This window comes from Dipodomys merriami, unplaced genomic scaffold (assembly GCF_024711535.1).
Source record: "Dipodomys merriami isolate MVZ:Mamm:240054 unplaced genomic scaffold, mDipMer1.0.p SCAF_2, whole genome shotgun sequence".
Classification (NCBI taxonomy): Eukaryota; Metazoa; Chordata; class Mammalia; order Rodentia; family Heteromyidae; genus Dipodomys; species Dipodomys merriami.
In genome coordinates this window covers 118862523-118879979 of record NW_027203381.1, presented here as the reverse complement: position 1 = coordinate 118879979, position 17457 = coordinate 118862523, and the positions used below count along the sequence as shown (strand labels likewise).

The 17457-nt window shown below is 49.4% G+C and overlaps 1 protein-coding gene across 1 annotated transcript in view; it reads left to right on the top strand.

Annotated features, from left to right (window-relative positions):
• Dscam (DS cell adhesion molecule) overlaps window positions 1–14278 on the top strand; it is a 448055-nt gene extending 433777 nt beyond the window's left edge. The window contains exon 33 of the mRNA XM_070030727.1: window positions 12962–14278. Coding sequence (XP_069886828.1) covers window positions 12962–13314 — 353 coding nt within the window. The 3' untranslated portion in view covers window positions 13315–14278. The remainder of the gene's footprint in view (window positions 1–12961) is intronic.
• The last annotated feature ends 3179 nt before the right edge of the window (window positions 14279–17457 follow it).

Here is a 17457-nt window from a genome sequence, read left to right as displayed (position 1 = left end):
CAGGGCGGAGAATGAGCTTTTAGGTCAGATGCCTGCCCTACTTGTGCAGACTTCTAAATAATTCAAGGCTTGACGATCCTTTTTTGATGGTGTGTTGTCCATAACCGTTGGACTCATATTTTTTTTCAGCCTTTATACTTGTTCATGGCATTGTTGCCTGGATCCATTAGAGCCACTGAAAGATCACAAAAAAAAAAAGAAAAAGAAAAATGCGACCATCATCTTAATGTATTATTTAGGGGAAAATGATTTCGTAACTTTAGGTATGAATAATTTCTGAAATCAATGTGAGTTCTGATGTCCACAACTTTCTTTTGTCTACCCCCAGATGACCGTTTTACTGCTGAATATGTAATAGATGTTAGAGAACTGTGTGGGCCCCTTTGGAAAGCTTTCCATTTGGTCCTCACAATGCAACTGAAGGCTGTGTGGGCCACAAACAATGGTCCGGAGGACACAGCACCGGGAATGGAGCAGGTCTGAAGGTACCTTCAGACTCAAGGAAAGCGCAGAGGGACCCAGCCAGCATAGGTTGAAATGTGTTGGGAACTTACTGACGCAGACGTGGTCCAGTGTGGATCTCCGTGTTTTGGGTCTGAACGCTGGGGGCTTATGAAGTGGTCGAGAGTGACTTCATCTAATCCTTAATGTACCTGGTTGACTTCAAGCTACCATCAAGAGTTGCACACGTTCCTGGCACTGCGGTCTGGTCATGGATTTCCAAGTGTCCCTCTGTTGCTATTGTCTACTTGTAGCTTTCTGGGAAGCCAAGGGAGGCTCAGGATGGGATTGCTCTGGGGGCCCATGGCGGTTATGACTCAAGATGGCTGCACTCCAGCACAAGCTGCTTACAGAAAGCTATGGCACTGCCTAGGGGCTGTGCCTTGATTAGCAGCTTCATGGACCATGCTTGTAACCTTATCCTTTCTTGTATCTTCTCTGGGTTCTGCATAGTCCACAAATCTCTCTCTCTCACTCTCTCTCTGTCTCTGTCTCTGTCTGTCTCTGTCTGTCTCTCTGTCTCTCTCTGTTTCTGTTTCTCTCTCTCTCTCTCTCTCTCTCTCTCTCTCTCTCTCTCTCTCTCTCTCTCTCTCTCTCTCTCTCTCTCTCTCTCTCTCTCTCTCTGTTTGGGCTTTTAATGCAGAGTCTTATGCGGATGAGGCAGACACAGTACCACTTGAGCCCTGCCCCTGTCCTTTTTGGCTTCATTCATTTGGGGGATCGGGCCTTGTGCTGTTTTCCAGGGCTAGCCTCAGACTGTGATCCTCTTTCTATGCCTCCCTCATGTAGCTGGACTCACAGGCATACACTACCAGGTTCAGTCTAACTCTTCTTCCTTTTGATGATCATTGTTCCTCCGTACTTTTTTCCTTTGTCTATCTTCAGTACCAAAAATATGAACCCAGAATTTTAAGTTTACTATAACTCAAGATCAAGTCACAATAATCGGGCCAGGTCGACTCCAGGAAAATAAGGAAGCTCAGTAATCTTTGTCTTGCTCATTAGAGTCTGTAGGTGCGGGGCTGGGAAGGTGGCTCAGTGGTAGAGCGCTTGCCTTGCATGCTCCAGGCCCTGGGTTCAATTCCTCAGCACCACATAAGCAAAAAGAGAAAAGCCGGAAGTGGCGCTGTGGCTCAAATGGTAGAGCGCTAGCCTTGAGCTGAAGAGCTGAGGGACAGCGCCCAGGCCCAGAGTTCAGGCCCCACCCCCAAAAAAATAAATAAATAAAAAATAAAAAAAAATAGAGTCTGTAGGTGTCCACTAGAGTGTTCAGGAAATTGTTTTATGTGAATCCATGGTATCAGAGGCCTGCCCAGCACTATGTCTGTGACATACTATGTGTGTGTATGTGTGTGTATATGTGTGTGTTTTAATTTAGTGAATGTATCGAGGTCTTCATGTTATATGACAAGACTGAGCAATTGGAAAAAAAAAAAAGACTGAACAATTGACCAAAGTATTCTACTTATCAGAAATTGCAAATCAACTACAAGAGGACACTGAAATCTACACCAGTGCTGGTACACTTTGAAACAAAATCATTTGTTACTTTGGGTTTGCTCTTACAAATCTAAAGCAAATGCCTTCTTGAGGTAAAGGGACATGGACCTTGAAGTGTGTATGGCTGTATTAAAGACAGCCGGAAGATTATAACTACATGGCCATAATACCTGGATATTCAATTCTTTAAATGCTAATTAGTAAATTAGTAAAATACTAATTATATGATTGTTTTCTTCAAGAAGGGGTCATGGTAGCATTTGTGCTGGGATTGCAGTGCCTCTTCTCAGTGCCCCTCCACCCCAGTCCTGGGGCCTGCACTCTGGGCCTGGGCACTGTCCCTCAGCTCTTCAGCTCAAGGCTAGTGCTCTACTGTTTGAGCCACAGCGCCACTTCTGGCTTTTTCTGCTTATGTGGTGCTGAGAATTGAACCCAGGGCCTCATGCATGCAAGGCAACCACTCTTACCACTGAGCCACCTTCCCAGCCCTCTATTCTCAGTCTTGGAGAATGCTTGGAGTCACTCAGATGACCTCTTCTTCTTTATTCCTGACGTGCATCTTGTGTAATCAAGAGCTGTCATTACGCAAAGCTGCTTCACGCATCTGAAAACCTCAAATCTGCAGCCTGTGGCCCTGGCCTGCTGGCCCTGGGGAAAGCAGGGCCCCTCAGGTGTCCAAACTCTGCTATCCAGGGAACCCAGCACTAAGACTGGGTGCTTCAGGCTCCCTCACAAGAGGCTTCTCCATCTGGAAACAGCCCGATCAGCTGCCAGCCCGTTGATCTATTTGAAGGTTATTGGGTTTTAATTTTAGGATCCAGTCGACCTACGCATCAGCCTCTCCTCAGCATGTTGAGATCGAGGCGGCACCCACAGCATCACACAAGCCAGAGCCCCAGCTGGGGGACTTTGCCTGAGGAGCTCTTACCTGTTCAGGCCAGCACCGCGCTGATCTAGGCTGGCCCTCCTCCAAGCCCCCCTCCCTGGCTTTCATGTTAATTTTGCTGGGTGTTTTTCCCTCTCTGCGGGTAGATTTGCCCCCACTACTCTCCCTCCCAAGGCCAGAGCTGCACTCACCACAGTCATTCCTCACCAGCTGCCGCTCCCTCTCCCCCTCCTCAAGGTTGACGGTCCTGTCTCCTCTTTCTTCTTCTTCCTTTCTTTTGCATGTCTTCCAACTGCAGGCTTGGAATTTTTTACCATGAATATTACTCCAAGAGCTATGAAAACGATCTCCTTTCAAGAGCACAAGTTTTTAAAGATTCATGAGCACAGATTAGTTGGACATGCATCTTCCACACCTACCCCACTCAAACGCATGGATGCACGGGCGCATGTGTGAGGACATGCCTGCATGCGTGGACACAGGCCCATGCATGTAAGCACATACGCAGGGCTCGTGCACACATAGACACATTCAGGTCCCTAGGCTCCCCCCTTCCTGGGAGAGCCCAGCCTCTCTCCTCCTTGGCCTATCCTCTCCTGCGTTTTCAATGGCATATGTTTATTGAGTGTCTGCTCAATAGCAGGGTTGCTGAGGGTATAGCAATAGATGATGACCCTCAGAGAAAGAGAGGGAGAGGGAGAGAGAGATGGAGGGTGGGAGGGAGGGAGAGCACTTAGATTTCAGAAGAGAAATGATCACATAAACCAACAATAGCACCGCCATGGGTCAGGCTCAATGCGAGAAGAAAAGTAACCTGGGGAAGGGAGGCAATAAGATCTATAGAAAGTATTTCAGAAAAGACAGCCAGGGAAGGTCTTCCTGAAGCATGGGGGTGGAACTGATGAGAGTCAGAGAGCCCAGAGGGGAGCAGAGTCCAGGCAGAATGGAGATGCGGAGGCCTGGGCTCGAGACAGGAGTGACTGGCACTGGCAGCCCAGCTCGAGAATCCCCCGGAGCTGCCGGGCCCAGGCAAACTTCCAAACAGTGCATGGGATTTCAAGCCACCCGAGAACACCCTCACCCCTTGCTCCTCACTCCCACTCTGAGCCGGAGCTCATCCGGCTCCTTCCTGGAAAACCAACCCTCTCTGATGGACACTTACAGATCCAGGATCTAGAAGGTTCTATGCTTCTAGTCTGTTGTCAGTGGATGTCTCTTGGACACTGAAGACCTGTGTTCTGAAAGGCCCCACTCCAGGCCCATCTGCTGGAATGACAGTTCCACACACTATCCCTGAGTGTCTTTCGGTCACCTCCCCAGCTGTCCCCTCTCGTGCCCCTGGTGTCCAGACCAGCGCCTCCGAGACCCCAGCCATCTTTGTCCACGGTCACTCCTGTTGCTCGGGGTCACGGGCTGTTGTCTGTGTCCGCTTGTTCTAGGCCTCATTCTCTGTTCTCACTAACTTCCCTGGAACAGCTTGGTTTTCTCCGTTGTTTTATTGGAGCTCAGGTCTAAATTGTTGCAGGGTTATCGGTCATGCCAGCCCCCAAGGGGGCATTAGGCAGAAGGAGGCAGAGGAGGAAGAGGAGGAAGAGGAGGCAGAGGAGGCCTGTAGGCTTGTAGAGCAATGGTGCAAAGGCAAAATAGCCACCCTGGTCCTGCAAGTATACAAGGGAAGCTTCCAGAGTACGGATGAACAGCACCTGGGCCCCTACCTGTGCCAGCAGGCCCGTTCCAAGTGTGACTCTCATACTGATGGTGATCCTCAGTGTCAAAGACTCTTTGATTATCCTAAGACATAAAAGTATTAAACTAATGCTTCCAACCATCTTGTTTGTCAGAATAGCAGACACAAGATAGATAAACCTTGAAAAAGTCCAAAAATTAAGACAAACAGAAAACAGACATTCCAACACACACACACACACACACACACACACACACACACACACACACACACACACACACACACACACACACACACACACACACAATGGGATGCCGAGATCATCCAAAGCAGCAGAAACTTCTAGAGAATGTTCTCAAACATGCAGCTAGGAGAGTATAAACTCTGGTCTTCCAGTGTAGTCCTCGGCAGTCTCTGCCAGCACCAGCTGCATCTGAAACTGGGCGGCAATCAGACAGTAGAGACAAAGAGCAGGCAGTAAGACAAAGACTTCCGCGTGTCAGGCCGTGGCTGCCGCTACCCTCAGAGCAAAGGTCTGCAAGATGCAGAGGGCTCAGCCTGCCTGGTCCCTCTGCCGGGGCACGGCTTGAGGTGCAGGGGCTTGTTGGGATGGGTCAGCCCGCCCTACAGCACATGGCAGGGACAGACTCCAGTCAAGGCCCTGACACAGCATTCTTCCCAGTGCTCGTGGAGGTCTGTATCCATCTTGGACCACCCCCCCCAGGTCTGCCCCAAATGATTCTACAAAACCCCCCTTGCTAAGAATTCTGATCTTGCCTGTGGGCCAGGAAAGATTTGTTTTGACTCAGAACTACTTCATTTCTGAAGACTCGTGAGCTCCCGCCACCCCTGAGTCCTGTCTCAGGCTTCAGTGTCATTTTGGAAGCTCAGCAGCACATTGGATGATCACAATATCAATGAGCTCTTGAAAAATGTATGAGGCTTCTGAAGTGCACGCCAAGCATGGTAACCCAGCCCGCGCACATGGGCTCTCATATCAATCTCACATTATTTATTTAGGGTTTTTCCTTGTTGTGTTTGGGAGTGAAGATTCATTTACCAAGAGAGATTCGTTTACAAGTTTTCATTACCGTGCTGCAGCATTAATATTAAACTTTAAAAAAAAATGTGTTAGATCCTGTCCACCAGGAGTCTAGGCAGACTACACATTTCCCTCAGTAATGAGCAGGATAGGGTCATGTCTGATCTCCGTGGTTTGTTGGTGTTTTGTGTCTGAAATTTCTAGAACTCAAGACAAGGTAAGCCTTCTTCACTTCTCAACTCTGCATCTCAGAATCCAGCTCGTTGGTGGCACAGACATCAGACCTTGTTAGAGATCCATGGGAGGCCAGTGTGTGTCCCTGAGGCGGGGCAGGGCTTGACCCTGAGCACCAGACACACTTCTGGTCTGCAGGAGTTTGGAAACACACCTATATGTTCACAGTTTGTGACTAACAAGAGATTGCTTAGGGAGAAGCTACTGCCATGAACCTTGAGACTTTTGGTGCCCAGAAATGCATCCCTTTCTTCCACACTTACCCTGAAATTCTCCATACACAGGTCCTTTGTCCATTCTCCTAGTGAGATAGCTCTGTGCATGAGCAAGACTCTTTAGACTCAATACAAGCCTGATATTCCCATTTCCCCTGCATTTGACTAATGGCAAGAGCTCTAAATGCAAAGACATCACAGAGTTCTCTGGAGTCAGAGGCTGGATTTGAACACAAACGCCCAAGCCACTTCCTTTCCCTCCCACTCAGCTCCTTCTGCAGCAGGTACAGTAGCTAACCGAGGGAACTCTGGGACACTGACTTCTGTTCATCAGACCATGTCTCATACGCTTCTGCAAAGATGAGGTCGTAGTTCCGGGAGACTCTGACGAGAACAATTCCTTACACTCTGACTAGTATTCAAGCAAAAGAGCATCTCCTTGGTCTTATGGGCCTGGACCATCTAAACTTGGGTTTCTCCAAGCAGCACCATTAATATTTGAGGCAGAGGATGCTTTGTGGCACTGGCATCCTTCACATTGGATGGGGTTACGAAGCCATGGTGACCTCTGACCAATAGATGTTGTTGGCATCCCTGCCCAGGGCCCCTCGTGACATTGCCCTGTGCCCCTGGTCCCTGGGGAGGCCACTGACTCAAACTTCATCTGCTCCCGCAGGTGTGTGTGAGGGGTGGGCGGGGGGGGGGGGCGGATATGTGGTTGACGACAGGAAGCCGTGCAGGAGGGGACGGTTGTGTAATGACATCCATGGTTGCTTTTTGCATCCATCCATTCACGCTTCGTTTTGGTTTTGACTTTGTCATCGTTCTTCCAAAGATGACAGACAGTCAGCCGCTGTTTGTGTGTCTGAACATATGGAGGAAATTCAGGGCGTTTTGTCTTCCTTGCTTGCAGTGTAACTGCCGGTGTCCTGTGACCCGGTCCCCGTCCCTGTCCTTGCTTCCCCGAGTTCTCCCCTTGCCGTGGGATCTCACACCCTTTGTCCCCACTGGATGGCTGTCTCCCGCATGAGGACTTGAGCGTCAGGAACAGAGTACAGAGAGCTGAGTAGAAGCCAGTTAGACTTCCAGAAAGAGTGTTTGTGTGTGCATGTGTGCATGTGCATGTGTGTGCATGCATCCATGCGTGTGTATGAGCGGCAAGTGTACAGTTAAAACCAACACCAACGAAGGATGCCCTTAGCTTGTATCACTGCACTCATGTTTGGTCTGGGAGGTGACACTTATGGGTTGAGCAAACTTGGAAGGAGCTAAATGTGTGGGCATTTGAATAAGCCAGAGCGGACCCGGAAGTGAGTTAGCCAGCACCTGGCCCACACCTGGCCCGTGGCCCTCTGACATAGCCTTGTCTCCAGCTTTTGGACGGTTCTTCTTGTCTGTCTGTCTGTCTGTCTGTTTCTCTCCTCTCTCTCTCTCTCTTTCTGTGTGTCTCTGTCTCTCTCTGTCTGTCTCTCTCTGTCTCACAGACACACACACACATTTGATGTCCGCTGTCTGGCCCTGGGCACTGACTTCTCTTCAGCTCTCTTCTCCTCCCACATCTGCCCTTTGGTGACAGTTCCGCCCCCAAGCCATCACAGCCAGGAGGACAACATGAGGCGGTGTCCAGAGGCAGCTGTGATGAAGCCCTTACAAAGACAGCACAGTGTCTTCAAAGTCAAGGCACCGCCAGGCCGTGTCCCCTCCAGGGGCTGGCAGGGCCGCGCCGCCTCCTCCAGGGTTTCTAGGGAAGGATGCCTTCCTCACCTCATCCAGCGTCCAGTGGCTCCCGGTGACCCTTGACTTCTCACTGAATCACCCCAGTGACCCCATCCACTTTCACAGGCCTCTCCCCGGGTGCCTCTCTGCCTCTCTTCTCCTTTTGCTTGGCTCTTGGAGAGACCCTGGCCGTGACAGCCCCACTTGAACCCCCGATGATCCTTTACTCCATCACCTCTGCGAAGACCCTTCTAGGTGAGGTCTCACTCAGACACTGGGAAGCTGTCCCCAAATGGCTGCCTTGGGGATTCACCGGTTGGGACGCTAAGGTAGTGAATCTTCTTTGCGCCTTCTACAGTAGAGCTCATAACCCAGTGGTATCTGCACTACAGGTCTCTGTGACACACACTATTATTCCCATTTCATACATGAGGACACGGAGTCCATCCAAATCTGTGCCTCTGAAATACAGGCACGGCCCTCTGCTCTTCCTCAACACAGCGGAAGACCCTGGAGTATCTCCCAGTGGAAACGGGCGGTAGGAGACAGGATGTAGGCGTGGAGCCAGTGTTCCGATGGCCACCAAGTCCCCTGCTTCACTCTGCTCTTGCTGGAGCCGTTACGTTCGCGTATTCATATGTGTAGGCATCCAGGAACCTGCCAAACCCAGTCTCCCGGCTGATGCTTTGACTCACAGGGGAACTGGGATTTTAATGGATGTAAAGTGTTTGGGATAAACGAAGCTCACCACTGACTACTCCAGGACTGCTTTTCCCTTCATGTGCATGAATTATTGAGGGAGCTCATTTCCAGCACTCACACAGTGGAAAGGGCTATTCGGAGTGCTAATCAGAAAATACCCAGTCACTAAGGCAAAGCTAATGAGCGCATTGTACATCTCTAAGCTGGACCCTCAGAGAATCTAGCTGTTCAGAGATGCTAGGCAGACGTGCAACAAGCAAACACAAGCCAGTCTCAACTACTGAGATGTGATGTAGAACTATTCCTATGATGAAGGGTTTGTACTTCTCACTGACCTTTTTCAGCTAGCAGAACTTTCTTTTCTTTTTTTTTTTTTTGGGGGGGGGGTCCAGTCGTGGGGCCTGAACTCTGGGCCTGGGCGCTGTCCCTCAGCTCTTCAGTTCAAGGCTAGCACTCTACCACTTGAGCCACAGCACCACTTCCAGCTTTTTTCTTTTTGCTTATGTGGTACTGAGGAATCGAACCCAGGGCCTCAGGCATGCAAGGCAAGCGCTCTACCACTGAGCCACCTTCCCAGCCCCCAGAACCTTCTTTTCAATACTTCCAAGTTGAGGACTCTTGAGAACAGGGCAGAGTTCATGAACTTGTTCTTTTATTTCCAAACATATTTGTTCTATCCAATCCAAGACCTGGGCACTGGACGATCCAGCCAGGACCCAGAGCCTATGGCTTTGTAGGGGCTTAATATGTTCTGAGAACTCCTATGGCTTTGTAGGGGCTTAATATGTTCTGAGAACTCCATGGGAAGTTACTCAGATAGAAACTAGTCTCCAGGCCAGCTACAACAACCTACAAATCTCCCAAAAGCATCAGGAGTGCAAGATTCTGTTGGGCCATGAAAAAACCCTGGACTGTTCTTCAGCTGACATTTTAAAATAACTCTAAAGGGAGATTATCTTCCATATTTTCTCAAATATCTGCACAACATGGTCAAAAATATTACATATACAAATGAAAGAGCAAAACAATAGAATTTTCTTACTAGACACTAATAGATAGATAATTGGTTTGAGGAAAGTGTAATACTCCACCTATTCTTAAATTGCTCAAGGCAGCCAGTGTGTCAATACACAAAGAAAATGTTTACTATTTTGCAAGTAAGTTTCCAGTATCTATTACCAAATAGAGAGTAGTCTTGAAGGACATGAAGTTCATTTGTAAGAACTAGCCACCTGCATTTCATCAGGAGCAAAGGTGATCTCACATACCCTCTGTCTTAGAGTCTTCAATGGTAATACTCTACTAGTGATCAAAACCCTTTTGACAAGAATGCCACACGCACATTATGTTATTTCTTTCTACAAGAGTACCACGAAGTATGTTCCCCGATGAGGCTAAGATTGAATTACAGTGTGTTTGATTTCAGTGAACTAAATCCAAAAAGCTGCTGGGGCCATGGTCGTGAATTACAGGCTGCAGTTTGTAATGAAATCATATAATTACTCATCATTACTTAATTGGATAAACACATCCTAAGAAAGCCAATGAGAAAGCGTAAGTGGGTCTTTGAATCATAAATACCAAGTGACAAGCCAATGTTGTACAGTGACATGGAAATCATTTGATAAATTTCCCAATAACAAGGTCATCATTTCTCTCTCATTCTGGGAAAAAAATATTAAGAAACATATCATTTTGAAAACTGTTGTGTTCCTTTACATTGCATAATTTTTTCCTTTGTGCCTGTCCTGGTTTTATTTATCTCCAGTTCTCATCTGTCCTTGTCTGGTCCTTTCTTTCCTTTCACTAACTGTTCTTGTTCCGTGGGTAAGCTTGGAAGTGTTTTCTGAAGGTCTGGATTCCCACCAGTCTGAACACACAATATTCCTGTTAACGGATGCCTTGCTGGTCTTGTGTGGCTATACCATCACCCAGCCTACACCTGCACCACCCAGGGGCCCCAAAAGCCGGCTTAGGAAAGACTGATGGATGACCTGAAGCTTTGAGTAACATAGAACATGGATCATTGGGAAACAAAATCAACAGGAATTTTGAGTTTTTCAGGTTCAGAAAGTGAGTCACAGATTGTGCTGAAGATTTGTTATTTAGCTAAGGATGCCTACTAGATAAGACTCTTGGAGTCTTATCAACATAGTCTTGTTGTTGTTGTTGTTATTGTTGTTACTATAACAAAATAACCAAGGCATGCCAACCAGGTAGAAAAAAAAAATGTTGATTAGCTGAAAGTTTGGAGGCTGACCGTGCAAAACAAACAAACACACCTCTAGTTCTAGTGAGGGTCCCAGGACAGAAGGCAGGGCTTACAGCATGAGTGAGAAGAACAGACCCCCCCCCTCCAGACAGGAGGCCAAGGAGAGGCTGGGCCCCAGGTCCCTTCCACGGCAGATCCTCAATCATCCTCCACCAGGCCACGCCGGTGGAATGTCTCCTGCCACCACGCGGGGAACCACACATGCCACATCCAAACAAACCCTAGCCTGGCAGCACTGTCCACCCCTGAAACCTGGGAGGGAGAAATGCCTGGCCCTGCCTTCTTCGTCACCACCACCACTGACGCCATGTTGTTCCCCGAGCCCCCTCCATAACTTGTGACTTCACCCCTCTGCTACGTCCCCAGCTGTCCCTCGGCCCCACCACCTCCACGTCTCTGTTGCCTGTACATCCTTCAGAACTGCACGCTCCCAACCCTCTCTCGAGCCAGAGCTGCTTGCCTGGCACGTCATGAGTTGCAGGTGTGCCAAGAAGAGGGATTCCTTGGTCATCAAGATGGGCAGGAAGAGTCCCCTGCATTCATCCCAGCATACTGTGCAAACACCCAGCCTGCTCGGGCCCAGCTCCCAGATTCCCCATGCACTTCCGGGATGGAGGCTAAAGTCCTGAGCCAAGCCCACGTAGGTGAGGATAAGAAGGTGGTGAGACACATTGTACAAGTGGAATAACCTACAGATGAGGGTGTCAACACGGACAGAGGCCTCTGGCTTTCCTATCTGGGAAGAGGGTGACATCGTGAAACAGCACTGGGCACTGGGCACCGAGGAGACGGTAGCTTTGAGCAAGGTCAGCGAAAGGTCAGCTGAAAGCTGGGCTTTCAGAATCCTGGCATGTAAGATTCAGGATATATATTCACACGGGGAATGTCTAGCAAGGCTTCTAAAGTTCACAGGCAGGGCTCGGGTGAGAGCAGGTGGAAAGAATTGTTTACAGAGAGATTGCACGGGCGCTCTGAAAAGGAAGAAGCTGAGAACAGGCCTCGGGGCAAGTTCTGAGCCCGGAGAATGGAGAGAGAGGGTGCAGTAGAGGAGGATGGATGAGGAGAGGCCATCAGAGCTGCAGAGAGAGCCTGGGGACAGTGCTGAGGCTGCTGGGAGTTCTAGAACGAGAATAGCAACAGCATCAAAGGATACCGTAGTACAAGGGAAGAAGCGGGAATGGCAATGAGAGGTCTCGGTTGAGCTTCAATACAATGACTTTGATCATGAAAGTTGTCAAAACCAGGCAGTTCAGATTTTTCAAAACATAGCTGCCAAGACAGAGAAGACGTGCAAGAGATGTAGTGGGCAAAAAATGCTTGCGGAGAATAAAGGAAGGAAGGAGGGTGAGTCCTGCAGTGCAGGCCTGAGCACCCCAGGCCGCAAGGCCCTTCTGAGAAGCCTGCCGGGGGGCCGATGGGAAATACATAAGCAACGCCAGCCTGGTAGAGAAGCCTGCTCAGGGCAGAAAAGGTCGCTTCCTACTGTCTTGAAGCAGCCCAGAGGAGAGCTGGCTTCTATTCATGGTAGCACAGGTAGAGGCCAGCCATCAGACAGCCTTCACCCCGAAGTAGATGCTCTTGTAGGAAACTTGAACTGGGCAAGGAAATAGACTGATATTCTGGGCTCTACCACCATCATCTCTACAGACAACACAGCTGAAACAGAGGAGACAGGAGGAGGAGTTTAGTGGGTTAGATAAAGCCTAGTCAGGAAGCCATATGCTTATAATGCCATCATTGCAGCCACGGTAGACACCCCCATCTTCAGAGCTGTCCACAGAACTGTCAATAGCAGCGCGGACTGTGTGTTGTTCCTTCTCAGCACCCTGGGCTCCGGCCTCCAGCCCGGACTCCCCTCGCTCCTCCCTGCTCAGGGTGGTTTGCTCTGCCTGGAAGACGTGTTGCCTTTGACATGTTTTCCTTCTGGTTGTGCAGCTTGAATCTCACTCACTCTGTGTCTCAGCTCGGAACCAAAGGGAATGCTATATGGAGAAGCTGGCCCTTGGCGCCCCGGCAGAGCGGCGTGCTGACAGTCTGACCTTCTCTGTGGTGGCGCCAATCAGGTGTCTTGTAGATGCCCCAAAGGGCATTGGGGGGGGGTCTCCATCTCTCAGCCTGTGTGGCCTCCAAACTGGTACACAAGGTATTCTGGCCATGTCACAGAGGCAAGGAAACCCACTAACTGGCCGTGTTATTTTTCCCTCAGGCGACCTCATCCATCTGCCTCCATACCTTCGAATGGACTTCTTGTTAAACCGGGGTGCTCCGGGCACCAGCAGGGACCTGAGTTTAGGACAAGCATGCCTGGAACCTCAGAAAAGTCGGACCCTGAAGCGTCCCACGGTCCTTGAGCCCATCCCAATGGAGGCCTCCTCTTCCACGTCCTCCACCAGAGAAGGACCCTCGTGGCAGCAGGGGGCCGTGGCTACATTACCTCAGCGGGAAGGCGCAGAGCTGGGACAGGCAGTTAAGATGAGCAGCTCCCAAGAGTCATTGCTTGACTCCCGGGGCCATTTGAAAGGAAACAATCCCTACGCGAAATCCTACACCCTGGTATAACACACGGCACCGCGGGACAGCATTGTAAATACAATTTAAACAGTTCAATCAAAGCTACCTTTTTTTTACGGAATTCCAATATTTATAATTAAAGAAAATTGCCAAAATATATTAAAAAAAGAGAGAGAGAGAGACAAATACTGAAACCACAGACAGTGCAAAGACTGCCCTGCTTCTTTTTCTGTCTGAGTGTGAGTTTCATCCGCCTGGGCGTCTGATTTTTTGTGAAAGAGGCCCAGTTTTATGATCTTCACAGGCTATTGCATTTTTACTGATTTTCTACAAAGTGCATGGGGGCTAATGAACCTTCTGACTGGAAGCGCTGTCACACCAGAGGTAAAGGAAGGAAACGGGAGGGGCGACCCGCCTACTTGTGGGTTTCGGAGGAGCAGAGATTTCTGGGAGGGGACAGCTATCCTCACGTTCGCACACCTTTCTTTCCCGTTAGGAACCAGGTCCTCGAGTCCATCTTCTGTTGTCAATTAGAATGAGTGCCGTCGGTGGAGGGGTGGGGGTGGGGGGAATCCATTTGGTTTCCTTTTTGGTTTCTTTTTTTTTTTTTTAATTTGATGAGACACTCTTTGCATTGTGTCTAAATGAAATAAAAAAAGAAAAAGGTGGTCTGCCTTTACTTCCATGTCTGCTCCTCTGATCTCCCACCGATTCCTGGTGGATGAGTCTGTCCTGTGGATGTTCAGTTTGCGAACACCAGCACTAGACCCAGAGCCCATGGATAAGAGAGGATACCAGTGCGTGTCACTGAGAAGAGCAAAGAAGGTCCAGCCTGCACTGCCACGCTGGAGTCCACAAAGCGCAGGCTGGCCTCCAGCCCCACGGGGCTGACTGGGTCTCCTAAAAGGCCGCACACCATCCCAACTCTTGAGCCAGACAGCACTGGCAGCCTACGGCCAAATCCAACCTGATGCTCTTTTGGTAAATAAAGTTTTATTGGAAGAAGGCCAAAGACTGACCACAAGAGCCATTCTCATGCAATCGCTGGTTGTGACCGTGCCTTGGTAGTTACCGCAGAGGTAGGGTGGCCTACAGAACTTAACCTTGACAGGAAATAGATGCTGACCCCTAAATTATAGGTGAGAGGAAGCAGGCCCTGCACCTGACCTTCCATGACCTGTCTATCTTTACGTCGATTGTCCGTAACCCAGCATTCATACATGTGCCCTCTGCACCCAGAAAGCTACACAGGCAATGGTACTCCCCCGAAATCTCTGCTTGGTCTTTTCCTTCTTTCTTTAAATGGTTTTCCCTGTGGATCACCCAGAGAGGTTAATCACAAACAGGTGGAACTGAATTACTTCCTCAGCCCTGGACTTCACACAGAGCAGTGGAAAGAGTGTGTGTATCTTCCCCTGGTACTCAGATGTGACACTGATGAGAAAACTTGAACAAACACCATGGCGGTCCCATCTCCCAAATAACATGGTACACAAGTACCTCTGTTCTAATGGGGTCCACACACACTGCTGTGGTCATTACCATCTTAGAATGTATAGGAATTCCTTCCTTCCCCACAACTTGGCTCCCTTTCTCTTGTCCATCCTTCCATCTTCCCACTTATCTTCCAGGCAGGCTGCTTCCTGTTAAGATTCACGGGCAGCTTTGAGGACTAGGACCACATCAAAACCGTCTTCTGGTGACCCTGTGCACGTGAGGCGGGTCTTTGTTTCTTGTCATGGTTTCAGAAATGAATCCATGTCAACTGCTTCTATGAGCATACGAAATGAACAAATACTTCCCCGGGGGGGGGGGAATGAAAGCCCTATTATCCATCCAAAACGCCTAGCATTCTCCACACTTAGTTTACCTTTTTGAAACTGTTCTCCCAAACTGTACAGATATTCCTTCAGATGGCATCCTATGTGCCTCTGAAATGGATCGTATATAAGTCCTTCCCTTAAAACACTCATTAAAATGAACTCCACTTGCTAGTTATGTATCAGAAAATCCTGCTTTCCTCTGAGACAGGGCCCAGAGTGACTGACTACCAACAGCCAGAGCCATTGACTGACGGTGCCCTGAATATTTAGAAGAATTATTGAAAGCTTGGCACCAAGTGGCTCACGCCTGTATTCCTAGCTACTCAGGAGGCTGCGTCATGATTTGAAACCAACTTAGACAAATACGAGGGATTCATATATAACCAGCAGTAGAGCTGTAGCATTAGCCCATGAACAAAAAAGCCACACCAGAGCCCAAGTCCCTGGTACTGGACACACACACAGGAACGTCATTGAGAGGAATAATAATGAACTTTGAACCTCTGTTTGTCTCTGATCATTTGTTTGGGAGAAGTTCTCCAATGAACTCTGGTCCATACAATATTACTCTTTCTTTATCCTCTGGCTGATATGTGTATGGAAAATGAGTGAGAGCTATCAGGACAACAGGCTGGATGCACTTTTATCACCTCGCTGGTTGGCAGATGGAAAGCTGCCCCTCTCTGAAGTGAGTTGGGATGTCGCTCCGACCCCAGAGTACCATGAGCCATGTAGGCCTCACCGCTGGGGCCACTTCAGGGGCCCTGATGCTTCCACCTAATTCACGTGCATCCCTGACCTACATCTTGTACCCACACCCACCATGGCTAAGAGGGTGGAAAAGCCAAACACAAAAATGGCAAGCTCCTCTCATCTGCATTCCCTGGTTGCAGACAGAAAGCATGTTGAAGCTCAATATTGCCCCCGAACATAAGCCGGTACTGCTCGGTGAGGGTCTCTCTGACCTGATGCCACGATACAGGCAGAGTTTTTCATAGTTTGCAAGGAAACAACTGAGTCCTTCCAGAAAGTTCTTCCAGAATCCATCTCTGGCCATGGTGCCAAAGACTAGTTTGTTAGCAACCAGCTGCATTAGAAAGGGCTAAGGGTGCCTCACCGCAGGTCCATGGTGAAGAGTCTTCTTTTACTCTCTAGACTATGTGACTCACACATAAGCACCCAGCACTTCTGAGCCGCATGCCCTTCTCTACCGTTGATCTAGAATGACCACACAGTAGTCAACCCTACACAGAGTTCAAATTGGGAAGTGACCTCCAGGGCTGCATGAAACACTGCCCATCCAACCTCTGGGGAAGGAGTAAGACAGCAGAACCTTTGAACAGCCTAGAGGGTGCCTGACACTGACGACCCAGGGCCACAGCAGGGGGGGGGAGCGATGGATGAGACATGGCCAAGCTGTGGACTGGACAGAGCTCAGCCTCTTAGGGCTCTCCCAAGGCCAGATATGGGGTGCCTGTGGGGTCCCTTTCATCTGCACAGGTCTTCTGGGCAAGGGTGAACAGCTTTGGAACTGCACTGTTTTTTTCAAGGATCTTTGCATAGCAAGTGGCCTGGGAGGACAGGTTGTGTGTTTCTACTGGAGAAAAGGACAGCTTGTGCGCTGATGGCGATGCCAGCACTGTCTCCCGTCAACAGAAAATGTGGGCAGGTTTGCTGGCGTCTCCCTTTCATGTTTAGGGTTCTTCCAGGGACGGGACGCCAGCAGCGCAGATGACCCCTTCACTGGCTATCTGAGTGTCTGGAGAAGCTCTTCTCCCCTCCGTCTTGAGGCCAATCTGGACTTCCCACGACAACGCTGAGCTCCCCATTTCACACTAGTGTCCACCCCTCCCCTGACTTCCTGTTTCCTCCCTGCACGTCATCCCCCCTGCCCAAGGTTCCCTAGCTTACCATATTGTTTGTCTGTCTATAACTGTTTTTATTGATTATCGGCCCTCCTTCCAAAGGAAAGGGCAGACCTGTCATTCCCTTGTGTCCTCAGTTTTCAGAAAAGTGCATAGAAGGCCCCCTCCCAACACTCATTGAAGAGAAACACAAGTGCAGGGTTTCCTCGGCTCGGAATATCTCAGCGATGATGCAAACCTTCAGCTCTTGTCACTCTTGTCTTAGGGGACTTGAACTGATGTCTATGCTGTGACAACACCCTTCATCTCAAACCCAAGAGTCCCATGTCTTCTGCCAGGCCCAGGAACCGTAGCAGGCCAGCTTGCCAACATTCCAGGAATTCCCAGACTCTCAACAATCTCCACAGTAACAAACGCTGTGGGAAGCGCCCGTCTGTCCTCACACAGAAGGACAAACAGCTCTTGACGCTCAAGCTGGGTCTGCCCATTCGCCATGGTTTTGT